Source organism: Nematolebias whitei, chromosome 5, assembly GCF_014905685.2.
Source record: "Nematolebias whitei isolate Nwh7 chromosome 5, NemWhi1, whole genome shotgun sequence".
Lineage (NCBI taxonomy): Eukaryota > Metazoa > Chordata > Actinopteri > Cyprinodontiformes > Rivulidae > Nematolebias > Nematolebias whitei.
The window spans coordinates 20416716-20433159 of NC_056502.1; the positions used below are offsets into that span (position 1 = coordinate 20416716).

Consider the following 16444-nt stretch of genomic DNA (forward strand, 5'->3'; position numbering starts at 1 on the left):
TTTCATTAAAGAGTTGTTCTAGATGCTGATGGCTGTGGGCAGGAAGGATCTCTTGTAGTGGTCTGTCCTACAACAGATCTGAAGAAGCCTCTGACTGAAGACACTCTGTTGTTGTATGACAGTCTGATGAAGAGGATGCTGAGGGTTGTCTATAATGTTCTTCATTTTATGAAGAATCCTTCTTTGAACAATCATCTCCAAAGGTTCTAGAGGAGTCCCCAGAACTGAGCCAGCCTTCTTTATGAGCTTGTTGATCTTTTTTAAGTCACTTGCTCTGGTGCTGCTCCCCCAGCAGATGATGGCAGAAGAGATAGCGCTCTCTACAACAGACTTATAGAAGATATGCAGCATCTTGCTGCAAACGTTGAAGGACTTCAGCTTCCTCAAGAAGAACAGTCTGCTCTGTCCCTTCTTGTAGACGCTTCACTGTTGCATTTCCAGTCCAGTCTATTGTCCAGGTGAACTCCAAGGTATTTATACTTCTCCACCACCTCCACTTCTTCTCCCATGATGGAAATAGGGTTGAACTTGTTCCTGTTTCTCCTGAAATCTACAATCATCTCCTTTGTTTTGTTCACATTCAAGATGAGATGATTGTTTCCACACCATGCCTCAAAGCGGTCCACCAGTTCCCTGTACTCAGCTTCTTGTCCATCTCTGATACACCCGACCACTGCAGAGTCATCAGAATATTTCTGCAGATGACAGGAGTCTGTTTTGTACTGGAAATCTGAGGTGTACAGAGTGAAAATGAGTGGTGAGAGTACAGTTCCCTGTGGTGCTCCTGAGCTACTGACCACCTGGTTACACACACAACCCTTCAGTCTGACAAACTGTGGTCTGTTTGTCAGGTAGTCTTTGATTCAGGTGATTGTTTGAGGCCTCCACCTGAGTTTTTTTTGGGAGTTTCTGACAAAGCAAATCAGGCTGGACTGTGTTAAATGCACTGGAGAAATCAAAGAACATGACTCTCACAGTGCTGTCTGCCTTTTCTAGAAGACTCGTCCAGTCATTGTTCAGTCAGGTACGACATTGAGTTTTGTTTGTTTCATTATCTGTAAGCCATAACCATCAAGATCACAAGAAATGAAGGCTTGAAATATTTCACTTTGTGAAATGAATCTATAGGAGTTTCACTTTGTGAAATGACTGACAAAAAAATACTTTTCACAATAATCTCATTTTTTAGATGCACCTGTATATCTAACAACTGAGGGAGAGGGTCACCGCTGTTACCACACTCCAACTGGATCCTCTATCAAAGTGCTGCTTTTCAGAACACACACACACACAGAGATAGTCTGTTTACACACACACATACACACTGTTCCTGAGTATGAACTATAGGAGCTCGCTTTTTTCCCCCTCTAAGAAGTTACGTGTAAACTAGTCAAATAGAAAGAGAGCATTTCCCGCTTTAATCAAAACATCAGTACTTTGAAAAAAATCAGGTTTGGACCTGAGAGAGGCATACCATCACTGAGGTTGCTGCTGTGATATGGTATTTCTGTAAAAACAAAAGGTAAAAAACTAATAAGAACTTTTTGTATCAAATTCCATTTTCATGACCAGACATTGTTTGCCATGTTTCTACAGGATATGTTAGCATAATCCTTCCAGTAAGACTTCAGATCTCCTGAAGCTGAATTCTGTGGAAATATTATGAACAATATTTATCCTACCTGTTCTCAACAGCTCTTTAAATGACCTCCGTTTGGAGAAGAGCGGTTTATTTCTGACCAGACTGGATGAGCTAATGGCTAGTCTGAGTGAGGTCAAGAGACAAAGTGGATTGTTGTCTCCTCAAAGCCCAGTCTTAAAAATTTGGTACCAGATCATGCTCAGTTTTGTATAACACATTTATTCTGGCAAAAACATTAGGATATTCCTGCCTGTGTTTCATGCTGCACTGGAAGTGCTACAGCTAGCTGCTGTTGCCACTACTTGTACTTGCAAATAACTAGAATCGAATCACGGTGTGGGGTGAAACTGTCACAAGTGTGGACAATTTGTTACCTCATCAGTCCAGTCAGACTTAAACCATTTTACGCCAAACTGAGGTTGCTCAAAAAGCCATCTACAACAGGTAAGATATTGTTTATTCATAATCTTACAATAAGAACCCTTTAAAAGAGTTGAACTATCCCTTTAATATAGTGTCTTCCTGGCCTACAACACATTCTCATCTTGTTATATCAATAGTATTTTACCAACCCTTTTACTGAGTTGTTTTTAAATAGTATTTTTTATTACTCTGTACCAACTAGCAATTTAGCAACTAGTTGGTTATGTAGAGCCAAGAGACAGATGTACTTCCAGAAGCTGTTAATAAAAAAATAATAATAATCCATAATGAGTTACAATAATCTGGATTGATCAGATTGTCCATAAAATAAACATTGCTGTAACAATTTGGATGTAACTGATGGACTTGGCCTCCAGGTCAGAGAAATGAAGCCAATCTAGAAGTATCCCAAAACTTCAGTTTAAAAAAAATTTAAGCCTGGGACCAAAAAATAAGATCTTGAATAAATGTTTACAAGTGTGTTTAAATAGTTTGTGGGGTGCTTAGGAAGTCTGGAAGAAAAGAAACATCTCAAAACAAAAACAAAAAAAAAATCACTTTGTTTACTTTAACGCTAAGAAAATTAGCCTTAATTCCTCCTTTAGTATAGAAAAAATGCAACACTTAAAGAAAGTTCAGTTATTTTCTAATGGTCCTTCTCTTCATATAAATAATAATCAGGACAGAAAAATGGATGCTACTGTGCAGTGACAGCAAGTCTTTTCCAGGAGGGTTATTTTTTCTATTAGATTTTAAGCACTGAGCTAAGAATTGTGGGTTTTGTAGTTCACTGTTGGAAAAGTTTCGGTTGCACCATAGTATGTCCACACCCTAATGTCAGAGCACTTTTCTTTTCTCACATCCCTACTACCTTTACTTGACACATTTTCCATTAAGGTTACAAAAAAGTGTTTAGGAAAGAACTTATGACGTAAAACTTTTTAACGGTTTGGCAGTAATACATAAAATGGGACATGTGATCTTAATATATCACAACATAAAAATCTTTTTGTAAGGTTTCATCCCATTTGGAGTAAAACAGACACTAAGATGGAGTATAATTTGGGGCAGGTCAACTTTTGAACAAGTAAAGTTTAAGTGGCCTTGGCAGAGCATGTCCACACGTTCCAATGTTTTGAGTTTGCTGCACTGCCCTCAGGCGTCCAAGAACATTAATTGCAGCAGACAAATTCATAAGAACTACTTCTTACTGCAGTAGAAAGGCTGAACTCATGTGCATATTTAAAAAATGGGATCTTATTCAGTGGTGTTAACCAAAAAAAAGAGAAGTAAAAAGCCACAACTGAACACTAAAGCATACAGTCGCTGAAAGAAAGGTACAAAAGTAAAGGTCAAGGCGCAACTAAAGAAAACTGAAGAATCTGATGAGAGGAATTTATCTGAACACAACTGCTACAACCAACCTGCTGCCGCAAACACGAAACCAGATTCACTGCAAACTCGCCGGATGCATTACGACTCTGTGGGCGACCATCAGCAGGTTTACATTCAGGCCTTTCTTAGTGAACATCGTCAACTGAGTTTGTGGCTAACAATTTGAAATGCACCTTATAACCTGTGCTCTGTTTGACGGGCCACAAAAACAACAATCTGCACGCTCGCGCACAATGATACGGAGGAACAAGGCCACCTGCAGCAGTTCACACATTCATAACAGTGTTACCGTAACAAATGATACAAAACGAACCACACGGGACGACAGAGCTCACAGCCAGTCATCGAATATTGTCATCGCAACTCTAAGTCCTTTTTTTTAACTGTCACTCACATCTCAGCTGTAACACAGAATTGAAATTAATAAAATATACCCATCTCCTACACATTATCAGTGAGGACTGTGCTTAATCTGAGGATTTAAAAAAATCACTAACAGGATTGAGCCTCGCAGAATTACACTAAACCGATCCAGCTTATTGTACTAACACTCGGGTCTCTCAGATCTCTGGCTGCCATTCACGACCCACATTCACGCCACATTTGCTTTTGCTCTCAGCTTTAATTGCACTGGTCTTGTGTGTGATACCCACTTTAAGAAGATGCTCTTCTGTACTTCTTCATAGACTCGTATGAAAGAAAATGTTGGGTTTATATTACAGTAGCCTTGATTAATTGAAAACAGGGAGGTCGAACACAAAGCAAACCACAAATATTAAAAAGTTAATGTTTTTTTTCTTTTAACAGTCTTCTGTTTTGTTTAAAATCTTTCACTCCCAGCAGTGGAGTGGCCCTCTATGCTGATTTTGACCTCCTGTGGGAGGAAGGAGGGTTTGGGCAGAGTCAGGGGAGGCTCCTCCTCACCTTTCTCGGTCTGGTCTCGCTCTGGAGCAGACCAGCGTCTCTTGCGAGATGAAGGTCTGTCAGAATCAATGCACTGTAGTTTCGAGAGGTCTGTTTTGATGGACTCCTGTCTTACTTTTTCAGTCCCCTGAACTGCCATTTGGGCCCTGTAGATGCCCTCTGCTTGTCCTGGAGCTGGTTCTAGTTCTGCTGGTAGTGGTACTGCTGGTCCAGAACCAGTAACCTGCTGCCTGTCCACAAAGTCTGTGCGGGAAGCCTTCATGAGAAGAGTACCGTTACTGCCTGGAGGACTCAAACCGTTCCTCACGTTTGGATCCCCGTTGTGAGAAGAGTCTGAGAAGTGACCGGCCTTCAGCTTGGTCCCAGAAGGCCGACTGTCTGTGAGTGAGCCGTTCCTCACACTGCGAAGGGTCAGCGACACGCACACGTCTCCCACACACAGCTTGGCACAGGACAACTCGAACAGCTGGGTGGTCCGATCGGGGCAGCAAGACGACCAGCCCTGGCCGAATACGAAGAAAGGATACTCCACCAAGACCTCCACACACACCTGGGTGGGAAACATGGCTAGATTTTTACAAAAGCACATCCAGAAACATGTCAAGCTACAAAAAAGACACTTACTGTACATCCCTTGTCAGTAAACTAAACTGCAGAAACTGGTTGATAAATAACAAAAGTATGCATTACTTTAACACAAAGTGAATCTAGAAAACTTGAATATTGCTGACAATTGCCTCACGAAGGAAATGTATTATTTCTTTCCAAATTATTTATTATTTAAATTTAAAATATTAAGTCCTTTATTCTCATTAACCTTGCAGAGGAAGGTTTAGAGCATGAGCCTTTTCTTCATCATTCATCATTTCAATACACAGGAGAAACTGTAAAAAACTTGAAAAATAAAATAAATTATAAGAACATTAAAAACAAGTCACAACAAGCCCAAAACACAACATCTAAACACTGGTAGGGTCCATCCATCATCTTTTACTCTCTTCTTCCTTTCTGGATCATGGGGGTCACCGGTGCCCATATCCAGCAGTCACAGTGCAAGAGGCGGGGGACATCCTGGACAGGTCTCAGTCCATCACAGGGACACATAGAGACAAACGACCATTCACTCTCTCACTCACACCTAGAGACAATTTAGAGTTACCAATCAGCCTAACATGCATGTTTTTGGTCTGTGGGAGGAAACCCACACATGCACGGAGAGAGCATGAAACTCCACCAGAAAGGCCCCGGCTGGGATTTGATCTGGCAACCTTCTCGCTGAGAGGCAACAGCTCTACCGACTGAGCCACAGTGCCATACAGTTGGCCCATAAAAATAAAATAAAGATCAAATAAAGAAAACAATCAAAATAAAATCAATATTATTTTTCATTTATGGGACACGTCAGACAAAAAATGAAGCATGTCAACCATTACAGTAGCATTACATTAAACTCTACCCATGATGACTTTAAAAATAAAACACTGAAGATTATTTAGAGATAACTTGCCTGAGCTTTGAGCTCTCCCACAGAGAACTGGATGACCACAGCGTTGGGACTCTGCCCGCTGTCGATGCGCTCCACAGTGCTTGAGTCGATCTTCAGCTCGCTGCTGATCTCAGCGCTCTGGATGAAATCTTCCGTCTTGAGGTCCTCCACGCGCTTTAGCTCCCCGTCAGCCAGCTGGATGATGGAGCCTCGCATGAAAAATGGAGGAAGCGCCACGGGAGATGGTGGAGAAGAGACAGATGGGGATGGGGAGGCTTGGACGGAAGTGGGAGCAGGAGTGGGAGCTGGGAGAGGAGCTGCCACCGCGGTGGGCACAGGGTTCGAGGGCAGTGCAGGCAATGTTGCAGCCTGTACCAAAGCTGAGGGGGGTTGATTTCCATCTGGCCCAAGTGCCTCACACTTGGACAGAGCCGTGGCTAGATAAGCATGCGGCATGGCAGTGGATATTTGAGGGGTAGTAGTGGCAGTTAAGGTGCTGACAGCACGGCTAACCTCAATTTCTGTGCCATTATTGGCACTGCTGACCGGAATGAGGAGGGACTGGCCACTCGGGATGACCAGATGCTGCGGCAGCGCGGCATGGTAGCTAACAGTGTGCTGGTTTCCGCTGGTGATATAGCCAATGATGGGAGGTTGTGCGGAGGAGTAGAGACTGGCTGGCAGCTCTTCGTGGGGTAGAGAGGTCTGGATGACAGCATGAGGAGCAACAGACTTCACCACCTCTGAAGAAGAAAGGGAAGAGAAAGAGGAGGCCCTGGCTATTGGTTTCCCCAAACAGATGCTTCCTTTCTCAGTCTGGACTAAGGAGATCTTATTTGAGCCAGCCTCATGTTCGGTTGTGTGGTTGGGTTGGGCTACAAGAAGCAGGGAGGTCTGAAGCCCTGCAGGATTTTGGCCATAGTCAGCAGGTAGGAGGATATGTCTAGTTTCATAGCTCTGGACTGACTGATGGCTGACTGCATGGCTGACTGCATGGCTGGAGGACTTTACTTGCTTGACCACTTCCAGGTCTCCGTTCATCACACCCTTAGCATGCCCCTCAGGCTTCTTTCCAGCTGAACCATCTGCGTACTGAACCACAAGCTGTGACGAGGCAAGCGTAAGCGTCTGAGGGAGGACGGTGGTGTGCGGGTGGAGCTGGAGGTGGGTTGTGGGTGACGTCACGGCATTTCTGCTGACAGTTAAAGGTGTTCTGTTATCCAGGTGGATGTACTGGTTGGGGATTTGAGGAGAACTTGAAAGTGACACAGGAGCTAGATCTGTGGGGGAGAGACCTATTTGAAACTCCCCTTTGGCGTTGGGGGACACAAGGGCCGTGGTGTAACCATCAGTCTGGGAACGATGTCCTAATATAGCAGTGCTGTTAGGTGCAGGACTAGCATTAGTTGGGATGATGTGAGAGGAGATGTACCCAGCGTAGGGCCCAGAGCTGATGAACTGGACATTGGGTCCCAGCTGAGCAAACTGGATCGTTCCAGCTTGCTGGGGAAGGGCAGCTGGGTAAACTGCAGGTAGAGAAGCCAAAGGCACGGCAGATAGGGGATTTGCTGGAGAGGGGATGGACGTGGAAGGAGATGACGTGGTGGGGGGGACTGGACATCTTGGACTCTCAGCCTCTCTGGACTTGCAGCGTTCACTGGCCACACTTGCCAGCCATGCTAGGTTTTCTGCGTGGGGACCATCAGTGGGCACCACAGCAGGGGATGTTGCTGCAGCTACTACTACAGGCCTCTGCTCCAATGCCAGGATCTCTCGCTTCTTAGGTGGCAGGCATCCATTACTCCGCTCTTGATTGGCCTTCATAGTGTCACCGTGGTCCTAATGTTACTTTGTATTACTTTTAGGCTTCTCCTCTTCTCAGATCCACTGTCTGGGTATGACCTCTGTGCTCCCTGTGCTTCTGACTCTTTGAAGTTACTGGTGGACTGGATCAGCTACCACACCAGAGAAAACTGAGTCATTCCAGCTCACAAAATCAGCTCCATAAACTTCATGAGGAATCATCTCTGACAATCCACTGCGTCCACTATGTTAGCAGGAATCTGTAAGTAGAAAGGGTGAATATCAGATGTAATTTACAATTACCTATTTGTAGAGGGGCTGTTTAATGTAAAGTACTTGGCTTGAGTAAAACTTGTTTTAATTTTATGTCGTTGTGCCTATTGGTGTTCTTTGTTCTGCCAGTAGGTGTCACCAGCTATCAGCAATGTTTTTGATTTTTGTTTATCTCATGCACTTGAGCACAACATGTGATCCAGTGGTTGCAGTTCTGTCTCTAAGAATAACCTCCAGAGATTCACCTAGTGAACTACATGAATTTACTTCATAACTCAACCTTGTTTTCCTTGTACATTCATTTATAACAAGCAGAAAGTGCAGTACATTGTTGTACAACTACTTATTTTGCACAAGGATTTCTCTCCATGTAACGTTTGCTGAACTACATCAGGGTTTATTTTAAGGAAGCTGAGTGAAGCGATATGAGTATTTGGAAACAATCTATTAATGGGCAGTGTGTGCTTTTGTCTTTATTTTAACAATCAGAGAACTTGTGTTGAGTCAGTGGGTTTGACCAGTTCTGTAAAAATAAATCCACCCACAGAAAGGAACTCTGGGTCAGTGGGCACTATATGTGAAAACATGAACATGAAGTCTGATTGTGCTTAATGCAGCAAGGCTTGTTCCTCCAGTCAACAAAGTGCAACTAAATATTTTAATAATGGTATTGTATTATGTGTTGTTTGAATAATGGATTTAGGATAAACAGGAAAGAGGACAATTAACGAGTAATGAGTTTATTTTAGAAACAGGCAAACTAAAAGTTAGCTTAAATGAGAAGCGAAACAGGCTCTTAGCGTCGCTACAGAAATAGTTTCCAGAGGAGGCATGATCATACAGAATATTTATGATTAGACACATTAAAACGTCTTCACAGCTTTTATGGATTCTAATTGAATTAACAAGGATTTTTACTTCTCATGAACTTCTTTTTAGCAGTTTTGTCTCTCTGAGGAACTATTTGTTCCGGCAGGCTTATCCGTGGGTCAGTGCATAGGACTCTGAGTTGTTCATTAGCCAGAAGCTCCAATAAGGTGGACCGTGTGTGTGTGTGTGTGTGTGTGTGTGTGTGTGTGTGTGTGTGTGTGTTTGTTTATGTTACTTTGTAAGGCCCATTTTTCCAACTTATACTACATTGTGAGGACCAACTACTCCTTATGGGGCCTAAAGCCCGGGCCCCATAAGAAGTACCAATGGTGGGTTAGGTTTAGGACTAAGGTGTGAATTGAGGATGTGTTATGTTTAGGGTTAGGTATGTACTGGTAATGTTTTAGGTTTAGGGTAAAGGTCAGAAAGGTCAGGGTTAGGCTATAGAAATGAATGAAAATGAATGGAAGTCAATGCAAAGTCCCCATAAAGATAGTAAAACAAACCTCTGTGCGTGTGTGTGTGTTTGAAAGACAAATATACATCCCTCCATTTATTTTTCTTTGTATACTCTGAATTCAGAGGTGTTTCACTGCACTGGTTGATCATGCCTCAGTGTGTTTGCACCAGACACTCTCTCACTATAGGAAACAAACGCAGACATGTTACATAAGGACCGAGGAGGAAAAAAGCAAGCTTGGTCATTTTGTTGTATTTGGACACATCTCCCTCCAACGCCGGTTTCGACAAGGTCACTGCATCCAAAAGCAGCGAGAACCTCTGCTCAGTTTACAGCAGAGTAGACTCACCAAATGTAACAAAGGAGGACAGAAGCAGAGATGGAGAGAAACAGCGTCAAAGAGAGGAGAACGAAGGGGAGGAGAGGAAGCACAATGCATGATGCAGAACTGTGGGGAAGCGGGGAACGAGAACAAGGGGAAGGAGATCAGGAAAACGAGATGTAGATGGGGAGAAGAAAGACAAGAGTTCTGCTTTTCCTGACCCACATTGAGCAGCGCCTGCAGCATCAGAGCGCCATTGCCCCCGCCTCACCAAGAGATCCCCGATCAGCAGCCCAGCTGCCACTACAGTCTGAGCTACAGTGTGCAGCAACTGCTCAGTGGCAACACAACCCCACCTCAGCAACACTTTGTCAACAATGTAATGACATCACATCTGAAGCACAAGCATCTCTTATCCTCAAAGCAGCGCGGTGGTTCTAAACCGACAAACACGCACGAGCAGTTCGCAGGAACAAAAACAGGAGGGTGTCTCTACTCTCCTAGAAAACACATGCACACACACCAATCAGCTGCCAAGATCCTCCCTAGATTTTCCCCATGTCAGCCTATAATTAGGAGCAGTGACACCAACAAACATAAGGCTTAAATGTTACTATGAGGAACAAAGGAGAGCTTTCAAGACGTGACAGTCCCACCAACGGAGGCGGCATGGGAGCCTTGAACTAGTCTTGGTGCTGACACCTCTAAGGAGGGATGACAACGTAGAGCAGAGGGACAGAACGTGCTCTGTTCGGCTCACCACACTGATGCGTTTCAGCTCAGACAGACAGAGATGAAGCGCACTTAACGTGTGATCTCTGTTCTGTAAAACACTACAGAGACAGGCTTGTGCAGCCGTCTGTGTCTGCAGACGAGATGATTTCACTCAGCCTCCTCTCTGCTGTCTCCAGGTGAGAGGCCCCCCAGCAGGGTTTCATCTCCTTGGTTGTGCTGCAGTTGCTGGTTTGTTCAATCCCCCACCTCTTTTCCCTCTACCAGATTTGCTAGTCTGCTCCCAGACTTCTCTTTAATTCCTCGTATTGATCTATGGCTTCATAGAAATAACATTTTCTCTGCAGCAGGATTGTGCGAGGAGGCATACCAAATTATTTCTCAACAGTGCAGAGACGTGGCTCTCTGCATGAGATTTAAGCCAATAAAGGCAAATTCAAGTGGTGGACCTGTTGTCGAGCCACCCATACATCATTTTCACCTACTAAACCAGTCATAGGAACGCAGTGATTACCCTGTACAGCAAAAGGCTATATATAGACAACAAAAACATCATTATCAATCTGAGCTCTGGCATGAAACAGAAGGGGGGAGGTACCATGCAGGACAATATGTTCATGCACGTTTATGTGTTGATCACTGCATAGAAAGGAGACGTCATCTCGCAAACAAATCTGCTTTCGCCGCCACAAAGAAAACCTGCAAGTGTCCTGCTTGTTCTCGTATCGAAAAGAGACATTGTTTCATGTCTTCTTCACGGTGCAACGGTGGCATCTGCACCTTTAAGAGGCGGACCGACCGTGTGGCAGCAGACAGTAAGAACAGGCAGTGAGGTTCAGGCTGTTTGTCTTCACAATGACTCCTGAGTTCTGCATCACTGCTCACCGCGCTCCCGTCTCACCGTGCGTCGTAGCAGAGACGTGTTATACGTGTTATCCCCTCTCTGCAAACACAACAGGGACGGTGCAATTAAATCCCACATCTGGGACGGGACTTTGGACAGATCAGAGGACAGATGCTGTGACTCCAGTCCCTGGGGGCTTAACAGTGAGAGTGCATGAGTGTAGTAGCAGAGCAGAATTACTACTATGCTACAAATCAAGAAGAAAAGACGCCCCCCTCTCCTCCCTCCCCCTCTCCCTGGTTAAAGTACTAAGAATAGCTCACCAGACTCTCCACAGCCACTGCTTGCAGAGCATAGCCCAGGACTCTTCCTCCCTGTCAGTGTCTGTGTCCTGGGACTCCTGATCTTGAACCTCCTCTTTGTGCTGCTCTCTTGTGGAGGTTTGCTCCGTAGCTGCTTCAGCTTTGCCTTCCCTCTCTGTGGATTCCTGCTTGTCCCTGCAACAATGCCGAGAAAGGAAGTTCCCTCCTGGTGGAGATCTCACCAAGTCCTGCGTGCAAGGCTGCTCCAAATGTGTGTTATGCAAGCAAGGCCACCAGTCCGCCAGCTCCCTCTCTGCCTGGTTGCTTCTCTGTCTCCTGCTCGCTCACTCTGTGTTTCTGCCTCCCTTTCCTTTTCCCTCCCTCCCTCCTGCTTCTTTCGCTCGCTCAGTACTCCACTGACACGGCTCCTCCCCCAGCCAACCTCATCATCCGCATCAGGTATTCATTCAAAAAAACACACTCTACTTGGCTCGGCGCCCAGACTACGCTCACACGGACAGGAAGGAGGCGGAGGGAGCAGCAGCCAGAGGGAGGAGGGAGGCTGAGAGATGGAGACTCAGACAGACGTGCTGCATGAATGTGAGCTACTGTGGGATTCGTACCCAGACAGTACATTCATGCATACAGACCAAGGATCAAACGGTTCAGGTTGTACAAAGCACTGATTCATTTACTTCCATTGTTCCACATACAGGCAAATTTCCTAATCTTCAATGTGACCTGTCATGCAATTAAATTACGGTATCTGCTTTTAATTTTTTTTTTATTTTTGCAGCTGTCTCAGTAAAGCCACCATCATTCTCACAGTCACAGTGCACAGCACCCCCACTCACCCACTTGGTAGCAGAACCCTTGATTGTCCTGTGCAGTCTGTGGATGACACGTCAGCCAGAAGTTTGCCACCAATCTTCTTCTCTTCAGGTTAGACAAGCAGACATCCTGACCAAAAACAGAAAACAAGCTTGGTGAATACTGTTACTAAATAAATAAAGAAAGAAAATCATTTTGACAAGTTTTATTTATTTATTTTTTACTTTATTACTTTTATTGGTCTTTCCTTTCATTGCAATGCTGATGACTGTCAGATATATCTGCCCTTAAAACCCAGTAGTTCTTGCTCCATTCACCCTCTGTTAAAACGTCTTGATGACATCAAGGCATGGATTCAAATGTTTTAAGTTAGAATGATCAGAAAACTGAAGTTATTGTGTTTAGCCCTAGCTCTACTGCGGTCTCTGTTTCTGTAAAGTTTGACTCTCTTGAGCCATATCTTAAGCAGTCTGTTACAAATCCCGAGATGGTTTTAGACTCTGATTTTAAGTTTAATAAACACATTACCTCTGTTCTACAGAAAAGCTTCTTCCAGTTAAGGCAGATAGTTAAGCTTAAATCAGTGTTGAGCAGATCCGACCTTGAGAAAATAGTCCATGCCTTCATTACAACCCGACTGGACTACTGTAACGTGCTTTATGTTGGGGTCAGTCAGGTGTCCCTCTCACGTCTCCAGCTCGTCCAAATTGCTGCAGCTCAGCTCTTAACAGAAACTCGTAGGTTTGATCATATTTCACCAGTTTTGTCCTCCCTTCACTGGCTCCCTGTACGTGTCAGAATTGATTTTCAAATTCTCCTGTTGACCTTTAAGTGCCTAAATGGCCTTGCACCTTCATATCTCTCTGACCTACCGCATTTTTCAGACTATAAGGCGCACCAGATTATAAGGCACATTAAGCAAAACTAAAACATTTTGACAGATTTTTGTGCGCCGTGTGCCACATAAAATTGGTTTGAGGTCAGTAAGCACAACCAGAATTAATACATAAGGTGCACCTGGTTATAAGGCTCACTGTTGATTTTTGAGAACATTAAAGGATTTCAAGTGTGCCTTATAGTCCAAAAAATATGGTACTTGAACCATATGTTCCTTCTCGGGTGCTGAGTTCATCTGACCAGCTGCTTTTTGTTGTACCAAAAACCAGGCTGAAGCTCAGAGAAGATCAGACCTTTTCAGTCGTGGGCCCTAAACTCTGGAACAATCAGCCCCCCAACATTAGACAGGCCACTTCACTTCCTGTTTTTAAATCTCTTTTAAACAACACACCTGTTTTCTCTGATGTTTAGCACAGAGTGATTTGATTTAGAATTTTATTGTTTTGTGTTTTTATGCTTTTAATTAACGTTTGTTATTATTTTTTTCATTAAATTACTGCCATTGATTTTTATTGTGAAGCACTTTGGTAACAGCTACCGTCTTTAAATGTGCTTTATAAATAAATTTGACTTGACTTGTTGAAAAAATGGTGTAATTTAGCACCAAACAGCACAATGCACATTTTTTAAAACACATACATAATTTTGAGAGTATATATATTTTTTGCTCTTTCCTCAGCTGGATGTTTATTCCAAAGCTGGCTGGAGACCGTGTGACAAACATTGCCATTTGAACAGCAAACTTTTTGTACATTTAATCACTTGCCTGTGAATTGCACCCTCATAATGTGTTTTTATATTTCCTCCACAGAACGTGCAACGTCCAAATTACTACTTTCCTAATCACAAAGAGTTTGAATTATGTGCACTGTTTCATGGCAAAAAATAAATAAAATGTCCTAATAAACTTTTAACTGCAACATATCCCCGTCTACTGTACCGTTTGGTTTACATTATGTAAAAGTTCAACTAAATTTAGACTTTGATGTTTAATCTTTGCTCTCAAGACTGGCAGATTTCCCAACGTTGGGTTATTCAAGGCTTTGTCAAGAAAACAAAGAGGTGAAATGGTTCAAGGCTGTGAGGTAGACTCAGTTGCTCTAAGGAGGGGAAGTGGTTCAGTTATTTCACTGTGAGAATAAAGCTCCCATCTGCCAATACCATTTCCATTTTAAATTTCATCGTTCAATAATTAACATAAGCTGTTAATAGAACAAAAAGCAAATAAAATTGTGCATGTGGTAACTTTTGGTAAAACTGATTTACAGAAAATAAAAAGTTAGCAGTGACTCAAACATTAACCACCACATCTAATGCAGTAGGGATGCACGATATTATCGGCGTGGTATCGGACGATATTAACGTTAAAGTTCAATATTGGACATCGGTCATTCCATCAAAATAACTCATTGATATAAGAGGTGCTGTTTTTTTTATGACAATCCAGTGACAAGGATGCCTGCAGCACCAGCATAACGTGATGATGTCACGCGCCTACCTGATCTGATCACGGCGGAGAGGAAAATTCAGAATGTCGGAGGTGTGGAAGGTTTTTTTTGTTGTTGAGCATATTGGATTACGAAGATTTATGGACTACGTTGAGCCTCGTTACATCGTTCCCAGTCAGAGATATTGTTCCAACGTAACCTTACCCGAATTACAAGCTGTCATTTCCGGCATCATTGAGAAGCTAATAGCCGATAGCACTTGAGTGAGTTTTACCACAGACATTTAGACATCATGTTAGCCTCGTTAGCATGATTAGTTTTACAGCACAATGGATAGACAAAAACTTTGAACTTAAAAAGGCTGTCCTTCATGCACAACAGAGCAGAGGATCCCACACTGCAGCTAGGAACCTGGAACAAGCCTCCACAAGTGAGACAGCATCATATGTGACTAATGCTAATAAATAATATTTAACACTTTTCATTTAATATAAGTTCAAGTGCTATACATATCATATGGCTGTTACTGAATATATGTCACCAGCTCTTACAGCTGTTACACAATTTTTGTAGCAAATAAGCCTAAATAAGAGGGTTATGTTCTGACAAAGGAACGTATATTAAAAATATCAGTATCGGTAATCTGCCAAATAAGTTTTAACATATCGGATATCGGCCAAAAATCCAATATCATGCATCCCTAAAATGCATACATATGCAATATAATTTCCTCTAAACGATGTTGCATATTTTGTTGTAGTCTGCAATGAGTTGAAAAACATACGAACACTTGCATGTAAATGCAGACACGTTAACTGCACATACTGAAGCTGTTTCCTCAGCTGTTCCAACTATAAAAAAATAAAAATAATACAAAGTGTGTAGCGTGATTTCACTGCCAAGCAGCTGCAGCATGGTTTTCTCACTCTGACTCATATTTCAACAAAAAGCTGCTCAGTCAATGCAAACCTTCAAGGACCTACAGGCGTCGTAGCCGAGCTTAATAAGGGAAGTGAAAGCAGCTTCACAATGTAAAGAACACAAGGTTACTCGCAGGAGACTTGGTTTCTTTGCCTCGTTGTACATTAAAGGTAGAAACTGTGTGAGCTGAAAAGAGCTCAAATCTAGTTTATGTTGTTCTTAGTGAGATCTTTACAGCTCAGAGGAGATCAAGAAGGAGGCAAAAATCAGACGTGATGTTTGAGGCTCGATCAAAGACTTCTCCCTGAACTCCTGCACAAAAACAAAGTCTAAAACATAAACTACTGACATTTTTTCATGTACATGATTGCCATTGGATGATGCATATACTGTGGTGGAACCTGCTGGCCTGGTTGCGTGTATTCTTTTTTTATTTGAACGCACAAACACAACTAGACTCTTGGTGTTACTTTCCACATTGCGGTGCAAACAAAAATGGGAGGGCGTGCACAGTCATAATAAGATCCGTGTCATCTTACCAGCATTAAACATTGAAAAGTGCTCTAAAGACGAACACAAGAGCAGAAATGACAGCAGAGGTACAAGTCTCCCAGAAGAAGCACTTCAATGTCTCTAGAGTCACACAAAAGATGTAAAATGTACAAAAAATACTGGTGTCTAAGCGCATGCTTTCTTCTCATTTATACACATACACTGTAGTTTACATTTTAAGCTACTGTGTATGTGTATAAAGGAGAAGAAAGCCTTAATAATTATCACAAAAGCTAAGTCAGGTTATTATGACATCGTAAGGCCTTCACTGCCAAAATAAATACACGTTAGACCTGCAGTTTGTCCAGTTAGTATTTAT

At 42.9% G+C, this 16444-nt stretch overlaps 1 protein-coding gene across 1 annotated transcript; it reads right to left on the minus strand.

Annotated features, from left to right (window-relative positions):
• Nucleotides 1–3830: 3830 nt before the first annotated feature.
• LOC119410076 (ataxin-1) lies at nt 3831–11821 on the minus strand. Its single transcript, XM_037676981.1, has 3 exons — nt 11498–11821; nt 5892–7933; nt 3831–4934 (listed from the first exon to the last, which is right to left on the minus strand). Exons 2-3 carry the CDS (start codon nt 7692–7694, stop codon nt 4281–4283), a joined length of 2457 nt encoding a protein of 818 aa, XP_037532909.1. The 5' UTR covers nt 7695–7933; nt 11498–11821; the 3' UTR covers nt 3831–4280.
• Nucleotides 11822–16444: the final 4623 nt, after the last annotated feature.

What these genes read in the sequence shown, in the direction of transcription:
- LOC119410076 (XM_037676981.1), bottom strand. Translation starts at nt 7,694, where the DNA reads ATGAAGGCCAATCAAGAGCGGAGTAATGGATGCCTGCCACCTAAGAAG. An exon ending in TGGGAGAGCTCAAAGCTCAG is followed by an intron (nt 4,935 to 5,891) that starts GCAAGTTATCTC and finishes TTTCCCACCCAG; the next exon opens with GTGTGTGTGGAGGTCTTGGT.